Genomic DNA, 24,321 nt, shown 5'->3' with positions numbered 1-24,321 from the left:
GGAGGAGGAGATATTAAAAAAATAAAATAAAATAAAATAACGGCAAACTATTCCTATTTTTCAATAGTCCTTTCTATTTCAAGCAGAGTGGGCACCCTCTGCAGGTAACTATCTTCAGCTGAGTTTTTTGGATGTGTGCCCTCAACTCTGAGTGCTAAAGTCTTAGCAGGATCAGTACTATTTTGTTTGTTTTAAAGTTCATACTACCATCCTAGCTGCAATCCTGGTCAAGCAAATGACCCTGAGACATGGGTGCACCAAGCAGCTGGTTTGCATCTGAATATGATTTTTCCTCAGAGTGCGTGTGTGGCTGGGGGCATGAGGGGGAGTTGTAGTAAGTATTTTCCTTGCAGTTTGACAGTGTTCTGTTGGTTTTTTATTTTGTATTTTTAATGACAATAAAATAACTGTAAGGTATACTATGTTGTAATCTGGCACTTGAACAGATGTACAGAATGAAAAGGTAAAAGGGATACAGTCTAAACAGGGGTGCAAAACTATTTTGCTTGTCTTAAAGACATCAATGCATATTCCCCCCCTTTTTTTTTTTTTTTGCTCCAGTCATGCCTACACACATTCTGTTTTTTGTGTGCTTCAAGTGGACTGTGTGTAGGGAAAGCTGTCTGCCTCTCTGGGGCAGCAGTGCTGCGGAATTGCTCTTTCTCCTGGCTCTGTCATGTGCAGTTCTGCACAGTGATGGTGTGGGAGAGGAGAGGAGAGAAAGGGCAATGCTGGTCAAGTCTGGGCTGCACCTGACATCACACCAGCTGGTAATAAAGCCCTGCAGCTGAGCAGCAGCTGACAAGGCAGTAAGGCTGGGGAGCAGGAGAGGAGGTGGGAACCAGGCAAGACTTTAGCCGTTTGCCTCTTCTGGAGAGGGTGACACCTGCAAACTTGGTGGCAGAGGCTAAATATAAAGGTGTGAGAGGAACCAACTGCAACTTTAATTTGAATGTGTGTATTTATTTTCTCTTTTCCCATCACTGCAGTGACCATCTCTTTGAGCACAACGCCTCATCTCATCCCAAAATGCTTTTCTGGCACAACCAGCCTGAACATTATCACCATCACCAGTATCCCACCAGTAACAGCAGCTACCTGCGGTAAGAAAAAAATGACTGGGGATGACTTTAATGATAATAATTGAAATGGTCTAACACACAATAACGTAGACTACAGAGCCTTTGCTAATTCACAAGTTCAAGCCTTCTAACAGAGTTGGTGGTCACAGACCCACTGACAAAAGGTTGTGCAGTGGAGTCACCACAGTGGAGATTTGCTTTACTGCATTTTCATTATCTTCACAACTCTGCCACCATAAGTATGTGCAACAAAATGTGTTCATGTGATATTCATAAATGTGTTAAATGTTTCTCTTTCAAATTTTGTTTGTAGTCTAAAGGTAAAACTCTGTATGAAGTCATACAGACTTATTGACACCTTGGTGGTTCGTATCTATGTTGAAAAATGCGTTTTGTCTATTGAAGCTGCATATCGATATGCAGGATCAGGAATACGGGCCACTTCTAGTCTCAGGCCAGATACACTGGTTGAACACTTTGCATTGAAATTCTGATGCAATATATAGCTTATTGCATCAGCATATCCCTATGAACTTACTTCACCTCTTCATGACTAAAATATCTGTGTACACTATTCAAAATTTTTCATATAATTAAAATGATTACGCTTTGACAAGAGATACATAGATTCCAGATTACCTTGATGTTAATTGAGTTTCAATTTATAACACTCTCTGTATTAAACTTTAGCTTATTACTTTTCCACTAATTACAATGTGTGTAAACATGATAGTGTTTAATAATACATGTATATTTTGATATGGGTATTTACTTGTTGGTAGTCTCACGCCTAGTACCATACTTGTTGGTAGTCTCATGCCTAGTACCATATCACGATATTACTTCTGGTCTTGTAGAATTGTTGAGGAGCATGCTTTTGTCAGAAATATGCCAAATTTTGTTTTAAAAATGCAAGGAAATTAAGTGATACCTGGGTTCTGATAACCAAAAATGTTAAACTAATGACATTTTTCAGTGGAATTTTACCTCATCAGTCCATTTCAATGCAAGGGTCAGGGTGATGTGAAATTTGGATTGGCTAACACAAATATGTAGCAAACATAGTGCTGTTTCTATTGACTCGGACAGTAAACCAGACATGAAGAATAGGTGCAGGAGTTTCCTGACAGAGTCCTGCTTGCAGGTGACATGAATAGCTCTGCAAAAGGAGCCAAATAGCAAGGGTAAGTGAGGACTTCCACGCACAGCTCCATTCCCACTCCCTTCTTCAGTGCTGTTCAGCACAGAGGAGGTGTCTCCTCTTGCTTTTGTTTCCGAACCTCATTCACTTAGGGCCCATTTTCACCGTGTCCTTGTCTGTCTTTGCTGCTACCCCTGTATTTGCTTCTGTTGCCTACCACCACGCTTATCTCAAGATCTGCCATTCCAAGTCCCTTTGAAGTTACTCTTCCCACACACATTTGAACTGTAGGTTTGGGTGGCAGTGTGCATCTGTGTTTTGTATTGAAATACAACATAGGGAGGGATACTTCCATAAATTATGGGTTGCGTATAGTAGCTAAGAAGATTAGCCCTTGAGGCTGATGACCTTAAGCAGAATGGATAAAAACCTATTTAGGCACTAGGTTTCAATCTGGCCATAACCATAAAGTTGTTTGGTTCCATCACATCCTCTGCCATGCTGTGGTCCCACATCTGGACATCAGTAAAGTTTACTCAGAAAGTGCAATTGACTTGAGCTGAGCATGCTGGTCAGTATTAGTGGAGAGCAGATGAAGAAAGGGGCATCTCAGGATCCCTTCTTCCCCCTTCTGCCTTCTCCCATATCCCAGTAATAAAACCATTCTTGAGACACATCTACGCAGATATATTTGCATAACCAGGTTCCTACTGTATGCGCCTACCCTCTGTTATATCAGTTCTTCAAGTACAATTGGTGGGTGTGGGCTCAGGGTATCTTCCTATCAAGCCCTTCCTGGGAATATAGTTGGAAGAGTTTTTTGAGGAAGCTCATTTGTGTTAAGAAAGAGATTTGCTCTGAAGTCACAAGTCCTGCTGAAATGGTGATAGGGATGTGTAGAAATGGAATGGGAAGGCGACACGGAATATCACTTATGAGAAGTCAGGCTTCTGGATTTAACTTGCTTGAAGGGTTACATAAGCAATTTGAGATCTCAGAATGCTTAAGTCTTGTTTTAGACCATTTCACTAGGCATGGGAAAAGGTTTGTATGATGTTTATGCAGGCAAAACTTGGGAAGGAATCAGGAGGAAAAAACTATTATTTTATAAGGTATACAGAGTCTTCCGTTCCACAACCTCTGCTCTCAGCCTTACTGATGAGCATACGTTTATGAGTAAGGCACAAATTCTGCAATCTAATCCTCAAAAAATGTTCAGGTGCCTAACTTGTGAGACTCCACATGGGGTTTATATTGCTTGAGTTGCAGAATAGGAATTTTATGTGACAACTTAATTTTCCCAGTCAGGACTGATTATTGCTTATGAAGAAAAAGAATAATTTTACTTTGGCAATAGGCATCTGTTTTCTTTATTTGCTTGGACTTCAAGATATCTTGAACTCTCCTTACCCTCAGTATAAGGCCAATATAAATGTTTTGGAAGAAATTATTCTGAAAGTGAAATTATGGGAAGAGTAACAGAAAGATTAGGATTAAGAAAAAGCTATGGAAGCAGCTACCATTCATACTACAATATGCAGAATGTCAACTGTAGGCGTTAAAAAATCACAAGACTAGTTAGCTAGTTAAAGTGAAATGAATAGAAAAAATGTTTTTGAGGTTTTTGTTTGTACTTGCTATCCATCTAAAGATATTTTAAACTGTTTTGCCAAAAGCTGAGAAGGCTGCATGGTAATTACACAGAGATTTAGATTGGGTACCTGAGCTGATTTGCACTGTAGGTACAACTCTGTACACTGGAGTTGGTTAGATCTGGCTGGGAAGTGGTGCTTGTATGCATGGTTGATCCTCAGCAGATGATCTGAGAAAGGGACTGAGCCAGGAACCTGCCCCAAAGAAATCAAACACATCAAAGGCCTGTACTTTAAAAGCAACAAAACCCGCAAACATAGACTGAAAACCTCCAGTGAAAACTTGCAAATAATCCAGCGATAGACATAATGCTAAAGAAAATAATGTTTGCATTACAATAACCATCATTTAATTGAACAAGTTACTTTACATCCTAAAATAACAAATGATAACAGAAATATTAACACTCAGTTGGCTTATTATGGGCAAACTTTTGAAGGCTGAACTGCAAGAGAATGGGTCTTACTGTATCTGCTCACATTATCTTCAGTAGAGATTGGAATTTGTGACAGAAGAAACCAACACCTATTAAAAAAAATCATATAAATTTATGTCTTATAACTACTATGTAGCTTAATTACATTACTATGTAATGTAAGTAGATAAACCACTTTTGCTACGCATAAGTCAAACTGGATCTGGTTTATCTGGTCTTGGATTCTGCTCTTAACTTATCTCTAACCATCAGAAGCAGAAAGTTCACTGCTCTCAGTTTTCTGCAAACTCCCAATATCTTTTGTATCACTTAGAAAAGTAGGCTTTGGTGTTATGTATGCCACCTTTGATTTTACAACCCATGTTATGTCTAGAAATGTCTGCCTAAGGTAAGGTTTGAGGTCTCAATTAGAAGTCTAATTCTTCAGTGATAGGAATTTAAGCTAACTTGTACCACAACTGTTGCATGCTGAATAGCAACTGCCAGTTTGGTAATTTAAGAGTCACTGGAATTAGTAATGCTATTTTTGGCCTGTTACCCATCTTCAGAAATAAATAAAATAAATCCATCACAGAAATAATTGCTGAATTTTTGCCAGGCTTAAGAGAGGTATTTTGCCAGCAATATTTTCAGTATTTTCAAATCTGACTAAAAGTTGTAGTAGCTTGGTAGTTATTGCCTATGTTAGAGACTTGGGCACCCGCTCGTGCCCTTCTCATAAATGTACCTTTTTTGAATGTCCTTCTTACGTGCAGACAAACTGTTTATCTATCCAGAGGCAGGCAAGGAACACTTAAATCAATTACAGCAGGAAAAATACCAGTACCATTTTCATAGAATCAGGGAATCATTTAGGTTAGAAAAGATCTCTAATATCGTCAAGTCTAACCTTTAACCCAGCGCTGCCAAGTCCACCACTAAACCATGTCCCTCAGCAGCACATCTACACAGTTCTTGAAGACCTCCAGGGATAGTGACTCAACCACTTCCCTGGGTAGCCTGTTCCAATGCCTCACAACCCTTTCTGTAAATAAAAATTTCCAAATATCCAACCTCAACCTCCGCTGGCACAACTTGAGGCCATTTCCTCTTACCTTATTGCTTGGCACTTGGGAAAAGAGACTGACACCCATGCCACTACAGCTTTCTTTGAGGTAATTCTCTGCAGAAACTGGTAGTTTAGTCTTAAGTTACCGATCTCTTTAGAAAGCATAAATAATGGACTGCATGTTTCTCTTTATCTTTGAGGCTGTCATATAAATATTTTGAATAACAGCTAACATTTTATTGCTAGTGAAACTAGGGTCTCCCTATCTTGTAGCTTTAAAAAAAAAAAAAAAAAAAAAAAAAAAGCAATTTTACTTGCAGCATGTTCCTATGTGATCAAAATGTAATTTATAGTCTCTAAACTTTTAGTCTTTTATAGTCTCTAAACTTTTCTATACTTTGCTTGCTAGGTGAATCATTTGAATGAAATGTCTCATAACATTAATTACATAATCCCCTGAATGATTAAAATATGATTTTTTTTTTTGTAGAGGATCTAGTTATGGGTTAGGATTAAGTTACAGGTTATTCACCCTATTAGCACCCTTCATTGGACCAAGTATTTTAGGATCAGAGGGAACATGATTAAAGTATAACCCACTAGCCTGTCCTGTTCTTCCTTGCATCCCTCCTTGTATTCTCCAACTGCTAGGCAATATAACTGTAATTATTTATCTATAGCTTAGCTGTCTCTTGGATCATTTCCTTGGAGGATATAAAGTAATTAGAAAAGAAGCATAAAATAAAGGTATTTTATTTTTACAAAATAGATTTATATTATAGAAAGAGAAATTCAATGCTACTTGAACACACTAGGCATTAACTTGTTTCAGCCTGTTAAAAGAGAGAAAAACAGCCTCTTACTGCATCTGGAAACCTACAAACGGGATTTAAGTCCAAGGATACGGGCCATGAACCAAGTCAAAGGCCCGAGGGTAACCAAAACCCAACGCTTGGCAGTGCGCACGTTGCAGGCACTGCGCTAACAGCCTCACGCAGCCCCGCGGGCGCGTCCAGCCCCTCAGGCTAACGGCCGCCCTGTCGCCACTTCCTGCCCGCTCCCCTTTCCGTCTTCAGCAGCACTCTCCCAGCGAGCCTCTCTCCGCGCAGCGTGGAGGGCGGGGCTTCGCATCCGAGGCCCCGCCCCCCAGGAAGCCTCCCCCAGGGTTGGCTGCACCGCCCTTCTCCCCTCTCCTCCCTCTTCCGATTGGCCGAGAGCCGGTCAGTGGGCGGTGCCGGGCGGAGGGGAGGTGAGGCCGTTCCCCGGCGGCGCCGGCCGCCATGTTGCCGTGAGCGGCGGGCGCAGCGTGAGGTGGAGGAAGCGGAGGCAGGGGGCGGCTCGGGGGCAGCCGTTCCTGGTCGGGCGGCGGCGGCAGCGGCAGCGGCAGCAGCAGAGCGGGGGCCTCCCCGCCGCCGCCGCCTCCTTCTCCCTGCCCGCTGAATGATGCGGCGCGAGGCGCCGCTCAGCTGGCTCGGGGCTCGAGCGGCGGCGAGCAGCGGCGAGGCGGAGGAGGAGGAGGAGGAGGAAGAAGCGGCGGCGGCCGGCGGCCCCCCAGCCCCTCCGGGGATGCTGATGGGGCCCCCTAGGGGCTGAGCCCCGTCCCCCCGCGCTGCCGCTGCCAGTTGCGGGTGCCCCCTTCCCGCGTCCCCTCTTTTCCCTTCCCTCTCCCGCCGTGCCCCGGCGGCCCCTCCCCGTCCGGCCCCTCCCGCGGGGCGGCGGAAGATGGCGTGGGTGCTGAAGATGGACGAGGCGATCGAGTCCGGGCTGGTGCACGACTTCGACGCCAGCCTCTCCGGCATCGGGCAGGAGCTGGGAGCCGGCGCCTACAGCATGAGGTACGGCAGGGGAGGGGAGGGGAGGGGAGGGGTGCCGTGCCGTGCCGTGCCGTGCCGCCCGCCCCTCTCCCGCCTCGCCCGCCCTGTGGCGGCCCTTCCGGTCCCCTCCCTAATTCTGCATTTTTATTTTTTTATTTTTGTTTTATTTTTCGCTCCCCGGCGAGCGGGCACATGGCGAAGGGAGGCTCTGGTATGCTCCGTCTGCAGCCCAGGGCCTCTGCTGGGGCTTCCCCGGTGTGCTGTCAGCCTGCCTGCCGCCTGCACGCGGCATCCTTCCTACCTGCACCTGCCCGCCTGGACCTCCTGTGCTAGAAAATTGTCCTCCTGCACCTAACAAACACAACCCGCTTCATAACAAACAGTAGCCATTTTCTGTCAGATGTCTTTAAAAAGTTATTTCACGAACAAGCAAATACTGCTTGTTAGTGGGGTTGTAATACAATTGTACTTTCATCACTCTCCATATTTACGTATAGATTGGGTCTTTAGTGGCCTCCTTTCGTGGTTTTTTGTTTTTTTTTTTCTTTTTTTCCCACAATGTAGCTCTTTCTGTTCTTAATCACCTTGACGGTATTTTCACCTCTCAGTTGTTTTCCAGCTTTTGCAATAAAAGTGTTTAAATAGTCTTCGGGTGTGCTTTTTCAAAGTTAAGATAAAATTGTACTTAGAAATAAGTACGTTTTACCTCAGTTACAGGCAAAGCGTTCAGATTCTTAAGTGACTTCTTAGTGCAAAGAGAGAAACTACTTTTGAGATTTACGATTTGTGGGAATTGTTTTACTCCATGGTCTTTTGACAGTTGCTCAGTGTTTAGTGATTGCTTAGTCTCTAATAGAGATATGTAAAATGCTGGCAGTTAATAGTTTTCACGGCCATATGGAAGGTGTGTTTTCTCTCAGGATTTCCTGAATCTTGAAGGCCACCATGAGTTGCAGCTAGCAGGTATGTTTTAAGGAAATGCTTCTCAGGTGAAGTGCTGTATCTGCAAGATGCTTGTTTTAAGTTATAAATCGGGGTTTCACTTGAACAGAAGCGAGGACTAATTTTCCTAGCTTTTGGGATTGTGAACTCAGTAGGCCTGCTTGAGATATATAAGCATATTCTTAATTGAAAATACCCTTGAGAATACGTCAATTCAAAGAACAAAGTGATTTATCTCTTTTAGTGAGGGTATTCATGATTTTATATTCAGCTCATCTGGACTATTATTTTATTTCTGTCTCATTTCTCTTTCTCAAGTGAACATTCATCCCACAAAGTGGTGTGCTGGCTGGGTTTTGCAGGCTGCATGGCGAGTGGCTGGATGCTTTGAACATTTGGCTTCTGGTTTATCTTTTCCTCATGCAAACAGTATTTGATAATTCATACTCTTGTGTTTGAGAAGCATGCTTTATTCTTTACCATGGTCCAGTTCTTTCTAGGATGTTTTAGAGTAGAAATTCTTAGTTTTGAATGGGAAGGCTTATTAAAGACTTCCCTTTCTGTTTGTCGACTGCATTTCTCCCCCCAGTGATGCACACTGTTCAGTTTCTTGAAACTTTGAACATTTTAATCTTTGTTGTTGTTGTATAGATTGTTTATATCATACTTTTCACAGTGGGCAGCAGTCCTAAGCTTTATTATTATTATTTATTATTATTATTATTTTAGTTGATTGTACTTTCCCATTTGGATACTTTGCATTACCACAAGAAGAGTTCTAGCACTTAGAAGTAGCTCACAAAAAAAACAATGTTGGGTAAGCAAAGCTGTAAATTGGCATTAAACTTGGCATTGCACACTTTGAATTTTTGACAAGGCACGTGCAAGTGTTCTGGGAACGTGTACTAACAAGGCAACTTCAATCTTTGAATGCATAATTAAAGGGGTGACCTAATTGATTGCAATTAGTGTTTGCTGGACTCAAAGTGATTTCAGCAAGTGAATTTAGTTACTTTATGTGCTGTATATAGTTCTACTTAAGGGAAATCATGGCCTGTTTACTTGGTGGTGATGGCAGGCTGGGAAACTAAGAGGAGTGGCGTAACATGGAGAGTGAAGATACTCCTCTGCTGCTGTTCTGGGTGCCAGTGGAAACTAATTACTTGTTACTTACTTGCTAAAATGTGATAGAAAAGTGTTTTCCTAAGAATACTGAGAGGTCCCATAGCTATATGGCCCAGCATTTTTTAAGGAGCACTTGCATGTGACCCCTTAACATATTTAGGGTGTATGTAATGTAGCTGATGTTTCCTTGAGTTGTCAGCTGTGCCCTGAGGTAGAATATTTGATGTTATTCCTGTTTTTTTTTGTTGTTTTTTTTTTTTTTTTTTTTTTTCCATATTGAGAAAACTGCTCATGTCCATTGATCAGTAATTGCAGATTTCTGTAAAGGAAGCTGACAGGACCAAATTCCTCTGAAGATTCATCTTTAAATAGTACTCAGCATTTCTTTACAATCTTGAAACCCAGTTTTTCTGCTTTCTCTTATAACATCTTTTCAGGCAATGAGAAACTGCCTGTAAACAGGAATTTCAGTGCAAATTAGAATAGTTATTGTCAGATGTATCAAGTACCCCCCCCCCCAAAAAAAAAAAAAAAAAAAAAGGCACCTACATAGACCTATAGTACTTTAACCTCAATGAGTTTTGAGTATTGCTGTTAACTCAGGTTGATAATGATGCTGATGTATAGAATTAGGACTCTGACAGTGATTTCTTACAGATCTGGCATAATATGCATGACCAAAGACAGTATCTTCATAATGCAGAAAGAATTATGTAATTTTGGGGACCGCTCATTTTTGGTATGAGCTATTAAAAATGCAAGCTGTTTCACTGACAAGGTAACTTTGAGGAGCTACATTGCCTTTTCTCTAGCAAAATTCCATATTTTGTATAATTAATGATTTTATTAATGAATGAATTAAGTTAAATGAATATTCATATGAGGACAAGTACCTTAGTATTTGTGAATTAATTTTCATGTACAATCTGGAAGCTTAGTATATGGCTTTCTTTAAGTGCTTGCAGTTGCAGTGGTATTTCTAATGTTGAAATTAAGGCCTGTCCTTGGGGAAGTTGATTATTTTCAGAAGTAGCTATTCTGGTATATTATTTCTGGATTAAAAACCAAAGCTTATTAAGTGAAATAAAAGAAGATAACTCTCATACAAAAGGTTAATACATTTTAAAATCCAGACAGTCCTCCATTTTTGGAGAGTCAGGTCTGTGTGACTTTACTGCTTCCTCTGAAAGCTTGGCATGTCTTTGGAGAATTGAGCCGGCTGTGGCTTTGGCTGGAAAGAAGGAAACCCTACTGCAGTTGGTCTTCTTGTCTCACTGTGCTGTGGAGAGCTGCCTGTGGGCTTCAGTGGTACGGCAACTTTGTGCATCAGCTGTCCTCCAAAGCTGAAGCTAAAGCAACTGTTAAGGCTGCCTGCCCAGCATTCAGGGAACCATTGTCTTACAGCTCCTGGTTTTGCTGTCAAGTGAAGAAGAAAAGGTATTGTCTTCATCTTACAATTTTGGGGTCCCTGACATCCTTTTCTTGACTTACGTTTAACAAGACTGGGTCACAACAGTTACTGTCTTTAATGTATTGTCATTGTGCAAAAAAAATAAAAAATGGAGTTATGTCATTCGTGCCCTGTTTTCCTTGTGGCTGCTGTTATTTTCTGACAGGATGACTGTTTTTGCTTTCCTTAACACCACCCACTCTTCTGAGACTCTGCCATGGGTTATATATTCCTTTTTAAAAAGTAGAACTTAAGGTAACTTGAAAGGGGTTTTTATTTTTCTCAAATGTAAGCATTATTTCTGCATAATAAATTTAAAAGCTACCTTTGTACTAGTCTCGACTACTTTAATGTGTTCCACTGTAGAAAAAGTAAGTTTTACTGACCTGTGGACTCTAAAATAAAATTCCATGTGCTGGTTGGATTTGGAGCCAGATCGTATGTGCAGACACAAGTACGTAAATACCTGTCTGGAAATAGGCGTTTGGGGAAAAGGAAAATCCCCAAACCTCCTGCCTTTCTTACTACGCATAAAGCATGGTTGCACTTAGTTCAGTGGCCATGTTGAAAGGTAAACCTCATGTTCTACATCACTGGCATTGATCCCCCTCTCCAATTAGATGCGTGAATACATTTCCAAAGGTCAAGGAAGACTTACATAGCTGTATTCTGTGTACACCTCCCATGATGTGGGATGGAGAGCAGGGCAGCAGGTTTACCATCACTTAGGCTTTTTGGATTATTCCAGTTTAGCAATCCCTATATGACAGTTGCCTGACTCCCTGTGTTGGAGGAGTGGATGGAGAACCAAGGATTTGTGACTGTAAGCAAATGCTATTCTTACACCTTTTCCTTGGTCCTGTCATGAGTTTAGGAATACGGAGGTTTTGGCGGTGGAATTTTGGTGTGTGTGTCTTTCTTTTGCCAGGCCTGCCATAAATTGAGGCCTTTAATCAGTTCGCATTAGGATGGTTTGTGGGATTCCCAGGCTCGGCATTACATTTACACCTGTTTTCTAGTTCATCTTACATTACTTCAGAGAAGGCTATTTCCCAGCAGCTCCTTCTGGTGGTCTCATCTCATGTTGAGCTTGCTTATGTGGACACAGGGAAAGTGTTAGGAAGTATCAACTCTTTACGTTTTCCTATTGCTTGTTCCAACACCTTAACAGTGTAGAGCATAACTCCAAATCCTAACTTCAATTCAAATCCTGTTCAAGAAGCATTTTTCCCAAGGTATTTGCCCTTGTAAACCATGGTTTAAAGTTTCAAAAGACCTGCGTGTTCTTGGATGGTTGAGTACTCTCACACCCAGAAGTATACAACCCAGAAGGGCAGATAAGGCAATGATTGATGGAGTGTCACTTTGACTTTTGATGACATGCCAGTTCCTGGTTTTGTAAGGACAGGAGGTTCTTCATTTATTTTATGACCATGTTATCAGTAGGCAAGTTCTTTTCGTAATGCTTCAGAGAAAGTGCTCTGAAGAGGGGTTTGAATTTGGAAGAACGGTGATCTTGTGGTTGAAGAAGACATTTCACAAACATGGGAAGGAGTTAACTCGTATTTTTTGTTGTCTTTCTGGACTTCACTCATGTAGGCTATTTAAAATAGGGTAGCTTAACACATGTGCTCCATCTAACTGTATGCTGGGGTTCAAGTTGTAACCTGCACCTTGCTTCCTATTGTATGCCTTCCTGCTACTCTTCTAGAAGTCGTTCACTTACGCACTTCTGTAGCACAGATAGTCAAACAGATAGTTAAATTGGGTGTTGCAGATGTGTTTACAGCATACTTTTGTTGTGTAATGAAGATTGTTTCTGTTTTGGGGGAGGAAAGAATGCTTTCACGTGGTTTCCTACTCTGAATTGTGAGTGTGCTTGACATCAATTCTTCAAGTGCGCAATGAATTCTTGTTGTAGAAAACATTTGTCACAATGAAATTTAGATGGTCTCTATGTGAGTTACCATAAGGATAAGCAGCAAGGTTTTTCGGCCTTCAAGAGCTGGGAGCCATGCAGTTTGTGTTCCAGTGTTTCTCAGTGCTGCGTGCTTACAATGATTTCCCAGGTTAGCACAGACATTAGCTGATTTCATTGCTCCTGTTACTAAACATGAGGAAGGAAATGGACTTAACCCGTTGTGCCTGCCCTCAAGTCACACAGGATAGGACAGGGGGTTCTCCACACCAAGATTTTTATCACCTTGTTTCTTCTAGCCTTGGTTGTGTAGCTGCGTGTTGGGCTGTGCTATGAACTGACAGAGATCCCTACGTAAAAGCCCTGCAGAATATTTTGAGGGGAAAGGGTGGGGAGGGTGCACGCTATGCAGCAGGAATTTGTTGTGCTGGCTTTGCCCAAAAAACCCTGCACTGGTGAACCATAGGCTCCTGGGTATGGAACAGAGCTGGTCACATTTGGGTACCATAAAACTGTGACTGAAGGGTAGACAGAGCAGTTGTTCCGTAGCAGCTTCACTGCTGAAGGTCAGAAAGATTTCTCAGTACTTTCGTTAAGAGGAATTAATGGTTTGAAATCAACACGTTTACTTATCACTGACACATCTAAAACCTCAATTTGAAATACTTTATGAATACCTTACTGACTCTCTTTAATTGCCTGCAGGTTTTATCTGTTTTCAGATGGGAACACATTTAAGTGACACTGCCATGCCATTCTTTGCATGAACAAACCTTAAATGTTAATTAAATGATGTTCAAGTAAAGATTTCTAAGAAATAGTTTTGAATTGCAATGGTTCCTCTTTTTATTTGGAATGTACTGGTACCTAGAAGACTGTTTCTTTTATCAGAAAAAATATGTGGTTTCATGTGGGAAAATCCATGAAGATTCTTAGAATGCACAAGGCAAATATTATATTTGCCTTCTGGAGCTTTTTTTTTTTTTTTTTTTTGAATGGTAGCTTTTAAGAATGTGCATTGTGCTCTCTACGGCTAAATTGTAGGGTTGAGGAGCTGGATATGTTCTTTCCCCTGCAGTAGCAGTTAGTCATTACCACTTTGTGTGTATTAGACAAAGCAGGTTTAAAGTTGACTAAATTTGTCTTTTTTGTTGGCTTCAAGTGCCTTAAGTTGTTAATTTAACAACTTCATAAACCACTACACACATTTTAAGATAGACCAGATGTATTTCTGTCGGTAAACCTTAGGTGGAAAATGAAGGCTTGAAAGATATTTTTCATAAATAGATGAGACTTTTAATTTTACATGTTACATGAAAACAAGTACTGCAGAAAGTAGTAAAGGACTAAGGGTTATTTATTTGGTGAGATGCTTTGCATATCTGCTTTATTGCACTTCTACTCTTCTGTGTGTATTTTAAACATTGTATTTGTTGCCATGTTCTTTCAGTTTTAGAGTTCCTCTTAAAAACATCAACCAGTGTTCTGGGTGCTGAAGTGTGTCACAGGCAAAGCCTCCTAAGGCTGTCCCAAGTCCTGTCTTGGGACATCACTTCTCTCTGAGGAGGAATGGCCTGTTGCAGTGCTCCCTCTTGCGTTGGGCTGCCCTTCTGACTGGCAAGAAGGCCTGAAGCACCTGGGTGGTTCTTAGTCATCCTCAAGTAGTAGTGAAGTTTTCTGTCCTACCTCTGTATGTGTGGCTACTTTTGTCTATATAAACAGATTCTTTTCTTTTATATATTATACTCTCTGTATACATATAGGAGAGTTCTATTATATGGGTGTTTCTTATCCTCCTTTATTGCTAGTTAAGAAATACAGCCTCTTCAGGGTTCCAGTCTGGGAACCTGGCATCACCAGTGACTATGGTATGGTCCAGCAGGGCTCTTGTGCTTTTGGGACAGCTTCCTGCCTTCATGCTTGTTTGTAGCATCTCCTGTGGTTCCCTCCTAGTGGAAAGGAACCTATGAGGATGTCTTTTTTTTTCTTTTTTTTTTTTTTTTTTTTTCTTTCAATTCTAGTTATTACTTTTGGGAGAGACTGTGAAGCCTGTACAAGATACAGACAAACTTCTTAGACTTGTTCACCATTCAGAAGTGTTTCCTCTTTCGGGTCAGTGTAGCTTCTTCCACATCCCAGGGTAGTGGTGTATGATGTGGCTGGGCTTTACCTCACTGCATGTGGCATGTGCTCTGAAAGAAATGTTGGGGTGCCCCAGCTGCACTTCTAATACCTCATATTTATTAAGGCCAAGACTATACTATAGTCGTCTTTGATACAAATGTATTGGCTGGAATTTCACTTCTTAAGATTGATTATTATACTGATACTTTCTGAGTCTCCAGGTATGAGTTGAAAATCGAGAGCGATTGAAGAATTCCCTTCCTATAAAACAACCTGAGTTTCTTTTATTTCTGTGATAAATGGAAAGGAAGTAAACAGAAAAAGTACCTTTAGATTAAAACTGAGCAAGTGAGGTTGCGTGAGAAATCTTACTTCAGTTTAGAAACTAATTTTCAGAGAAGATTTAATGGAGCTGCATATGCAAATTTCATCATGAACAAAAATTCCATGCTAGAACACTGTCATGGAGTAGAACGCACTAATGTCTGAGGTTTTATTTTTGATATTTTACTGTTTACAAGGAAGACAAAACAGCAGCCTGGATTGCTCTTTTAACCTCAGAAACTTTGCAGATTGAAAGTTTTGCCGGTCTCATTTTCTGAAATAAGTGAAGCAGATCTTGGTGTATGCTCCCTGTAACTTACGTTTTGTGAATCTGCTTAATCATTCTCAATATGATAAGGTCTAATAACAACTAAGATTGAAAAAATATTCAGTGTCAACAGAATTCATACATTAAATAAAATTATACGAAATAGGGAGAAGAATTTTCAGTATAATTTACTTCAGGGAAAATATTTCAAAGGAGAAAGTACATGCATTGCTCTCAACTATGTGTACGTCAGGCAAGCTTGCATGTATAGACAGGTGAAAAGTTAGAAATAAACTTTTTTACAGTGGAGACAGGAACTAAAGATAAAACTTTCAGAGGCTCAGCACAACTGTATTTATTGTCTACTTAGATCATAGAGCATTGTTTATGTGTTCTAACCTAAAACATTAGAAGAAGGTAAGTCACTTTTTTTTTTTTTTTTTTTTTTTTTTTTTTAACTTCAGGCAAAGCAGGGCCAACGGTCTCACAGAGTTATTTCTTTTTTCTTTTCAGTGATGTTTTGGCACTGCCTATTTTCAAACAGGAGGATTCCAGCCTTCCTCCAGAAAATGAGACCAAACATCCACCCTTCCAGTATGTTATGTGTGCTGCGACATCTCCAGCAGTAAAATTATATGATGAAACTCTTACATACTTGAATCAAGGTTGGTATGCATATGTTGCAGGAATAGTTACAGTGAAAGCAGCTTATGATACAAATCTTAAAACTAGGTTTGTTTCATATCTTGAAAAAATGAGTTTGGATATCTTGTTTACTCATCTTGTTTTGTCCATGTGGCACATTCATAGCTATAGTTGATCATTATTCTGTTCATATAGGCTGTTTCATTTTTTTATGTTCTGTGTCTTCCCTGCTTCATCCTCTTCTCCCCAGCCCCTCAGTAAAATCAAACAAACATAACTTATTTTTAGGAGTATACGACTTCTCAAACCTAGGTAAGACAACACAAAAACTTCAGGTAGTAATAATTACTTAAAACACAGAACCAATTTTGCATTCCTGTTTAAACTTAAATAATAATAAATTAATTGGATGACATTTGCATATTGTGTTTTTCTGATGTTTTTTCCACTCAAACGCCCTCAAAAGTCACAGTAAATGCTCATATGTCAATTCCTAAACAAAAAGTTTTGTGTAACAGAGGCCATTGTGATCTCTCTCAAATTAGCTGTGGATGCCTGCCCAGAACAGTCTCATGTTTGGAAAAAAAAAAAAAAAAAAAAAAAAAAATGCAAGTGCATGTACCTTTGTGGTTACCTTCATGTACCTTTGTGGTTACCTTTGCTGTTCATGTGTATTATGCTTTTGTCTGTATACATTTATCAGAATTAAGCAGATAAATATCTCATGTGAGTTTTACTTTTTTTTTTTTTTTTTTTTTTTTTTTCCCTCTTAGCCTGTGGCTGACTTGCATGAAAAATGTTTCTTCTACAGATAGCCCTGACTGCTGAATAAAATAATCTGAATGTAGCCATTGCTATATGATAATACCTCCCTTGCCTCTGGAAATGTCCTTGCACTGAAGTCCTAAGCTGAGTCAGCTAGTGTTTTGAACTCAACTCTGATTCATTTCACATTTTTTTCACATTTTATGGACTATACTGATGGGCTCTGTATACTCTTCCCTACCTACCCCAGCTCTAATGCTGTAGGTTCACTGTTTCTATGTTTTTGGTTTTGCTTTTTCTTTTCTTTGTGTACTTGGACCCAAAAATCTCTTAATAGACAGCACTATAATTAGAAGTTCTGCAGCACAGTTTTTATTATTATTATTATTATTATTATTATTATTATTACTACTACTACTACTACTATTACTATTATTACTATTGCTATTACTATTATTATTATTATTACTATTCGTACAAAACTTATACCTCCTATCCTGTTACATTTTGCTACAATTAATCTTTTAGTTCTTCTGTAGTTCTCTGAGCAGTGTACAGCCTTATTATGCAGTTTAAGAGGACAGGTTAAAATATGTAGTGGTGAATTTTCACTAGTTTTGGTGAGATTTAACTCAATTGCTTAACTAGATTACAGAATGTGTGTATTTTACCTGTGTATTTTTGATAATATAGCCTTTTTGCTCAAGTTGAAATGTTACTACTAGTAGTGTGAATGTCTGATGATGCATTACTAGTGCCTGAAAATGTTGAACTGTGTACTGGGCCCCTTAAATCTATGAAGGCAGGATTGTATGTAATTTGATGGTGACAAGGAATTATTGTGAGCTTTCCACGTGAATAAAGTTGCCAAGTGCTTCATCTTGTAGCAGCCAATCCATCTAAATATGCTTTAAATATTACTTGATTTGTCTCCTAATGAGAGGATTGTAAGTTTGTTAGGCTGTTAATAGTTTGTTGCAAACCTTATGATTGCAATTTGTTTAGTCAGGTTTACCTTATTTTTTGTCACTTCTTGTACCCTGCATCCTCCATTTAGGAAAAAACAGTGCAATTGCAGCACTATGCTGGACCAGCAAGATGCTTTGCACTATTTACAAAACTTTCAAGTTTTGTATCTGTAGAGATATCCTTTGTTTCTTTCAGTGTCAGGATCCAACCTCCCTGACCAAACACAGAGCTTCAAGGTCAGCTCAGTCTGCTGCAGAACCAGCACAAGATGGCAAGCTGATGAATCTTTTTTATTTGTTTGTTTTTTTAAAAAAAGGTGTTATCTGGCTTCTGAGAAGAGCTTGCTATTTAAGTAGCGCTGTCTGAAATAACTGTAATTGTTTCATCAGGCCTTGAAAATCTCTTCTAATATAAAGGTTTCTTTTGCAAAGTTCTTTTGCTGTTTTTCAGTGTCCTAGGTAACTTCTTGTGATGTTGAAAAATAAAGGCATCGGTATATCCTTTTTCAAAATAAATTCGGAAACAAACACTTATCCAACTTCTCTTTTGTGCCAATACTTCAGATAGAAAGACAAATACTTCTGCTGCCTAGATTGTTTTGTTTTTTTTTTTCTAACAGTTTCTCTCTTAGCTGTTAGTACAAGCCCTAAGTACTAAAATATTAATCATGGGATAGTTTTGAGAGATTATATTTTTCACACTGACTTCAGTGTGAAATAGGAATCTGAATAGTTCTGGTCATATTTTGTAGTTTACATTACTCCGAGTTATACTGATACAGATGTCAGTATAATAAGTTGGATTAAATCATCTAGAAAAGGAGTGATTTTAATCCTGGTCACCTCACTTTTCTGTTTTCTAGTTCAGCCCCATTATCAGACAGTCTCTTGCTTAAATCATTTTCAAGAGGATTGTGAGTAGGAGGAGTACCATAGAGACCTGATAGCCTCTTCAACTTCATCAGCAGTTGTCTTAGTGTATTCTGATTGGGAATTCCAGAGGCAAAGGGAATGTTTGCCCTGTCTGTTAAGATAAGACATTTCCTAACGGAATACTTAGGTAAGCTCTGATTTTACCCTCTGCCAGTAAGAATTTTAATTGGAATAGCTAATAGAATATTTTAAGCGATTAGGTTTTCAGTTAAAGCTGATTCTAGAAGTTCAGATCTTGGAGTGATGATGGGTGGTTGCTCAGGGGTTTGCAGGGTTCTTATTAACTAAGACTTGTTAAATGAGTCTGTGGAGAATATGTTTTGTAGGTGTTAGGTCAGTATTCTAAGCTGGCTGCTGTTATGCTAGATGTGTGTATCCTCAAAGAGCTGGAGTGGCGTGGAAGAGAATTGTTGTTAAAGGGGAAGTGTGTAGGTAAGGAGAGCTCTAGCTAGGAATGATGGGAGAGGGAAAGTTACAAGCAGCTCTGTGAGGGAGTGTTGATGAGCAAAGTGCCTGGAGTGATGTGAGTAAAAGGGAACAAAAAAATGAACAAAACAAGGCTGTCATAAACAGGGTATTTGCAGTATTTCTCCAGTATCTGCATGGAGAAAGGAAATGTTTACAAAGCACAGTTATGGGGAAACCCCAAACCCTTTCTGGAAAATTGGCATGGTAGGATGCCTTTCTGAAGTGCATGGGCACTAATGCGTGCAGCAGATGTGATGGATTAGAAATCTTTGTGCAATTTTAGGGCTATGATCCTGTTGGGATCACAGAGACAGGGTAGGATGGCTTGTAATGCAACAATACACACTCTTTAGGAAAGACAGGGCAGAGAGGTGAGAAGATGCTGTTTCCATTTATGTGGAGGAATAACTGGAATGCCTGAAGAATGGGGACAGGTGATGAGCCACCTGAGAGTTTATGGATAAGGATAAACATCAGACATTGTAGTGAGTGCCTGCTACAGGCCACCTGAGCAGGAGGAACAAGTAGATGAGGCCCTCTGTAGCACCCAGAAGTAGTCTTATGTTCACAGGCCTTGATCCTCATGAGGGACTTCAACCAACCTGATATCTTTCTGCTTGAGGGCACAGCAGGGCATAACAATCCAGGAGGTTCCTGGAGAACATCAATAACAACTTAGTGATACAAGTGACAGACAAGCTAGTAAGGGGAGGTGCTCAGCTAAGAGCTCATACTCACAATAAGGAAGGGCTTGTTGAGGATGCCAAGGTTGAAGGTAAACTTGGCTGCAGTGACCCTGGGATGGTGGAGTTCAGGATCCTGAGAGGAGCAGAGTAGAAAGCAAGATCACATCACTGGACTTCAGAAGAGCAGAGTTGGGCCTCTTCAAGGATCGTCTTGGTAGAGTTCCATGGGACAAGGCCTTGGAGGAAACAGGGGGTCAAGAAAGCCAGTTAATGTGCAAGGGTCATTACCTCCCACCTCAATAGCAGTCAATCCCAACACGCAGGAAGTCAGGCAGAAAGGCCAGGAGGCCTGCATGGATGAACAAGGAGCTCCTGGCCAAACTCAAACATGAAAAGGAAGTATACAGCAGGTGGGAACAGGAACGGGTAACCTAGGAGGAATACAGAGACGCTGTCTGAGCATGCAGGGATGAAGTTGAGGAAAGCTTAATCCCAGCTGGAATTCAGTCTGGGCAGTAATGACAAAGGCAACAAGAAGAGCTGCTGTATGTGGCAAAAGGAAGACTAGAGAAAACAGAAAAAAATGAAGGACAGGGGCCCTGATGACATAAGACGTGGAAATAGAAGACATGGCCAATATTGGGTCCATTCCTGTCTAACATCTTCATTAATGACTTGGATGCTGGGGCAGAGTTCACCCTCAGTGGGTTTTCAGGTGACACAAACTGGGAGGAGTGGCTGATATACCAGAAGATCATGCTGCCATCCAGAGGCATCTCGTCAGGCTGGAAAAACAGGCTGACAGCAACCTTCAGAAGTTCAACAAGCACAAGTGTCAAGTCCTGCACCTGTGGGGGGGAACAACTTCGTGCACCAGTACATGCTGAGGGCCACCCAACTGGAAAGGAGCTTGACAGAAAAAGACTTGGGGGCCCTGGCAGGCACCAAATTGAACAACAGCCAGCAAGGTGTTCTTGTAACAAAAGTGGCAAATGGTGTCGTGGTCTTCATTAGGCAAAGTATTGTCAGCAGGTCACGGGAGGTGATCCTTTCCCCTCTACTCAGCATGAGTGAGGCCAGACTGGAAGTTCTTTGTCCTTTTATGGGTTCCGCTCTGCAAGAGAGATATGTACATACTGGAAAGAGTCCAGAGAAGGACCACAAAGATGATGGAGGGACTGGAGCAGCTCTCTGATGAAGAAAAGCCGAGGGAGCTGAGAGAAGAGAAGGCTCAGAGGGGTCTTATGTACAGATGCTTCAAGGGAGGGTGCAAAGAGAATGAAGCTGGGCTCTTTTCAGTTTTGGCTAGTGACAGGACAAGAAGCAGTGGGCACAAACTGAAACACAGGTTCCCTTTGAATGTTGGGAAGCTCCTCTTTACATTGTGGATAACGGGGCACTGGCACAGGTCGCCCAGAGAGGTTATAGAGTCCCCATCTATGGAGGTAATTTAAAAGTTGTTTGGACTTGGTCCTGGGCAGCCAGCTCTAGGTGTCCCTGCTTGAACAGAAAGGTTGGACCAGATGACCTCCGGAGGTCTCTTTCAACCTTAACTATTCTGTGATTATGTTATTTTTGTGAAAGAGGGTACTACCACAGTTCCAGTGTTAAACTTCAGCAGTTAAACTTCCTAGTGCCCTGTGTTGTATTGTTCCTGTGACTACTTTTGAGGAAAGAGCAGAGTGCTCAGCACTGAAATGACTAGAATAATCAGTGCTGTACTGCTTTTCATACTTCAAAATCAGCTATGTGTCCAAAACTCCAGAATGGAATGTATCTTTTCCTTTGTCTCAAAAACTCACTAATACCATTTTTGCATTTTTGAGCCTCTCATATTCCTTGATTATTGCCTTCATCAAATCTTCCTTAATGCCATTTTGTACCTAAAATTTTACAAAAGAGAAAGGTTAGCAACACTTCTAGAGCAAGTGATCCGGTTGATTTTTTCTTTCTCGCCCTTTCAAAACAATGGTGGAGGAGAACAGAGAAAGTTTTGCAGGAATTTTATTAGTAGTGCTGAATTTAAAAAATCCATATGCTATGTATACACTCAGACGGGCTTGCATGTGTTATATTTCCATGTGAATAAAATAACACCGGTAATTGAATAAATCTTGATAATAGGAAAAAATAGTCCTTATAAATATAAGAGTTGAAATAATCTGATGCTTTGCTCAGCTGCACTAGGTACATTTAATTTTTATATAGATTTATGTTACCAATATTCAAATGTTGCTGGAGTAAAAAATGCCTGCAGGTATATAGTGTAGGTACATAAATGGGCTAAGTGTGTTACAGCAAAATCAAAAGCCCCTGCGTTGTAGTTGTAGGTAACACCAATTGATGGAGCTGTGAAAGGAGTTGAAGAAATCATTTGCTTATTCGCAGAGGAAAAACAGCTGATTCTTTACCTTGTAGGGCAGGCCAATAAATATCTTCTAAATGTAGGAAATAATAGAATGTAAAGACTGTTTGGAGGGTAATACAGAAGGCAATGCATGTACTGCACGTGATCTCAGTGAATCTCTTGAAGTATTATTTTATCCTTTATTTTTAGTAAGGGAAGCATGATTTGCAAATGAATATGTGCTGCGCACATTGGAAGAAAAAGTCACTGTAGTTAAGATACATTCTAGCCTTCTCTGTTTTAAACACAACAGTTTGTCATATTGACTAGAAAAATGGGTTCACTCATATGAAATAATTGGTAACAAGCTCTTATGCTTGTGCTTATAGTTGGTAACAAGCTTATGCTTATAAGCTTATGCTTATAATTGGTAACAAGCTCTTATGCTAAATGCTTATTTCTGAAATCATACAAAGCCTAAAGATCATACAAAGGTAACAAGTACATGGACAAAATTAAACATGGGAGAACAGTATGTTTTGTATGAAGAGTATAAAAACTCACTTCATGCATTCAACATTGTTTCAGAAGACTAGGCTGTGGTTCTCAGTATGTTGCCTTTCATCAATTTCAAAAATGACAGAATTCAGCTTTTATGGTGTACTTTTTTCTGGGGGAAAGAAAAACAAAACCAGGAACGCACCAGAAAAAAAAATACTTGCACTGAATGTAAAATGAAATGCTTAAGCTTTGGAAATATCTGTAGTTTGATATGAATCAAAAAAAAATTGTTGTTGCACCAATTCCTGTGCTGTAAAGTGAACCTTCAGGTTCAAGTTCAGGCGTGAACTTTCAGGTACTGATATTCTTGTGTACCATATATGAACCAGAGGCTAATTTAGTTGAATTAAACACAAAATGGCTTTGTGATCTGACTGTTCTGTTCATACAAATTTTTTTTCTTTATAGGTCAGTCCTATGAAATACGGATGCTAGATAATCGGAAAGCTGGAGACATACCAGAAATCAATGGAAAACTGGTGAAGGTGAGAAGTTCTCCAGATAGTGTTACTAACAAACCTCTACTGATTGCATATGTAGAGAGCAGTATTTAACCTTTTATTGTACACTGACTCATGGAACGTGATGGACTAGCTGATCTGACCAATAAAAGTAGGCACAGAAGATCCTAGTGCTTAGTTTTGTTGGGTTTTGGGTTCAGGTTTACTACAAATTACAAGATTATATATGTATGCATTTCCCCTTTTATGAATGAGTTCATTTCATGTATCTTTAGATAACTGAAGGTGAGGTATCACTTCATTTAGTCTTTGTGCAGTGTGCAGTCTGATCTGCTTTAAGGTGAGATGAATCTCCACTAAATGTACCTGTGTGTTTCTGCGCAGTAAAACGAGACTGTGGTAATAGTGTTGAACTCATGAATATCTGAAGTTAGGGTAGATAAATCCAATACAGAGGCTGTATATTTTATGATTGTGTGTGTTTTTTGTTTTGTTTTTTTTTTTTTCTGCCAACGCTAGCTACTTGTTGAGTGACTGTTGACAGTAGTATTAAAAGAAAAAAATCCAGTGCATAGAGTGCTTGTGTGTAGTGAAGGCAGCTTTTTTTTTTTTTTTTTTTTCCATGTTAGGCTTGATACCTACTTGTCTGTAGATTTGTATCCAATGTCTTCTGAGCCATCTCTTTTTCCAGTTCATTAGGAAGTGTGGAAGGAAGCTAGAGGGTAACTCAGAAAGAAGAAGCGTAGTGAGCATGTTTATTAATACATGTAATGGAAAATGCACGTAGCCCAACCTGTGGTTTTTGGAACAGTGAGATATTGACATGTAGGAGATTAATTCATAGGAACTCCATGGACCTCTCGAATTCTGCTGCTCAATGAACAGTTTGTCCTGTAGCTAAACTCCTGTACTTAATCCATATTTGTTTCCTTATGCTTTAATATTATCAGAAGGATACTGTGAATCAGAGGTATTGCACAAAGTATAAGAATTGAGGCACAGTGAAAAATGTCCAATTCATGGTACAAATTATTAAAATAATTACTGTGGGGGGGGTGGGGGAGATAGGATTTTTCTCTTAAGCATCTGACAACTTTTATCAAATTTTCCAAAAAAAAAAAAAAAAAAAAAAGAATCGTATTCATGTTTTTTATTGGGGGAA

At 40.1% G+C, this 24,321-nt stretch overlaps 1 protein-coding gene across 3 annotated transcripts in view; it reads left to right on the top strand.

Annotated features, from left to right (window-relative positions):
- Positions 1 to 6,431: 6,431 nt before the first annotated feature.
- The window catches only part of UBP1 (upstream binding protein 1), a 38,607-nt gene continuing 20,717 nt past the window's right edge, over positions 6,432 to 24,321 (top strand). For all 3 annotated transcript variants that reach the window (XM_084281948.1, XM_084281947.1, XM_084281946.1), the window contains exons 1-3: positions 6,432 to 7,195; positions 15,839 to 15,990; positions 23,107 to 23,183. In XM_084281948.1, coding sequence (XP_084138074.1) covers positions 7,083 to 7,195; positions 15,839 to 15,990; positions 23,107 to 23,183 — 342 coding nt within the window. In that variant the 5' untranslated portion in view covers positions 6,432 to 7,082. The remainder of the gene's footprint in view (positions 7,196 to 15,838; positions 15,991 to 23,106; positions 23,184 to 24,321) is intronic.

Source organism: Netta rufina (genome assembly GCF_964035555.1).
Source record: "Netta rufina genome assembly, chromosome: 2".
NCBI classification, from domain to species: domain Eukaryota; kingdom Metazoa; phylum Chordata; class Aves; order Anseriformes; family Anatidae; genus Netta; species Netta rufina.
The sequence above is the reverse complement of the archived record's forward strand: the minus strand, read 5'-3'. Positions and strand labels throughout refer to the sequence as shown.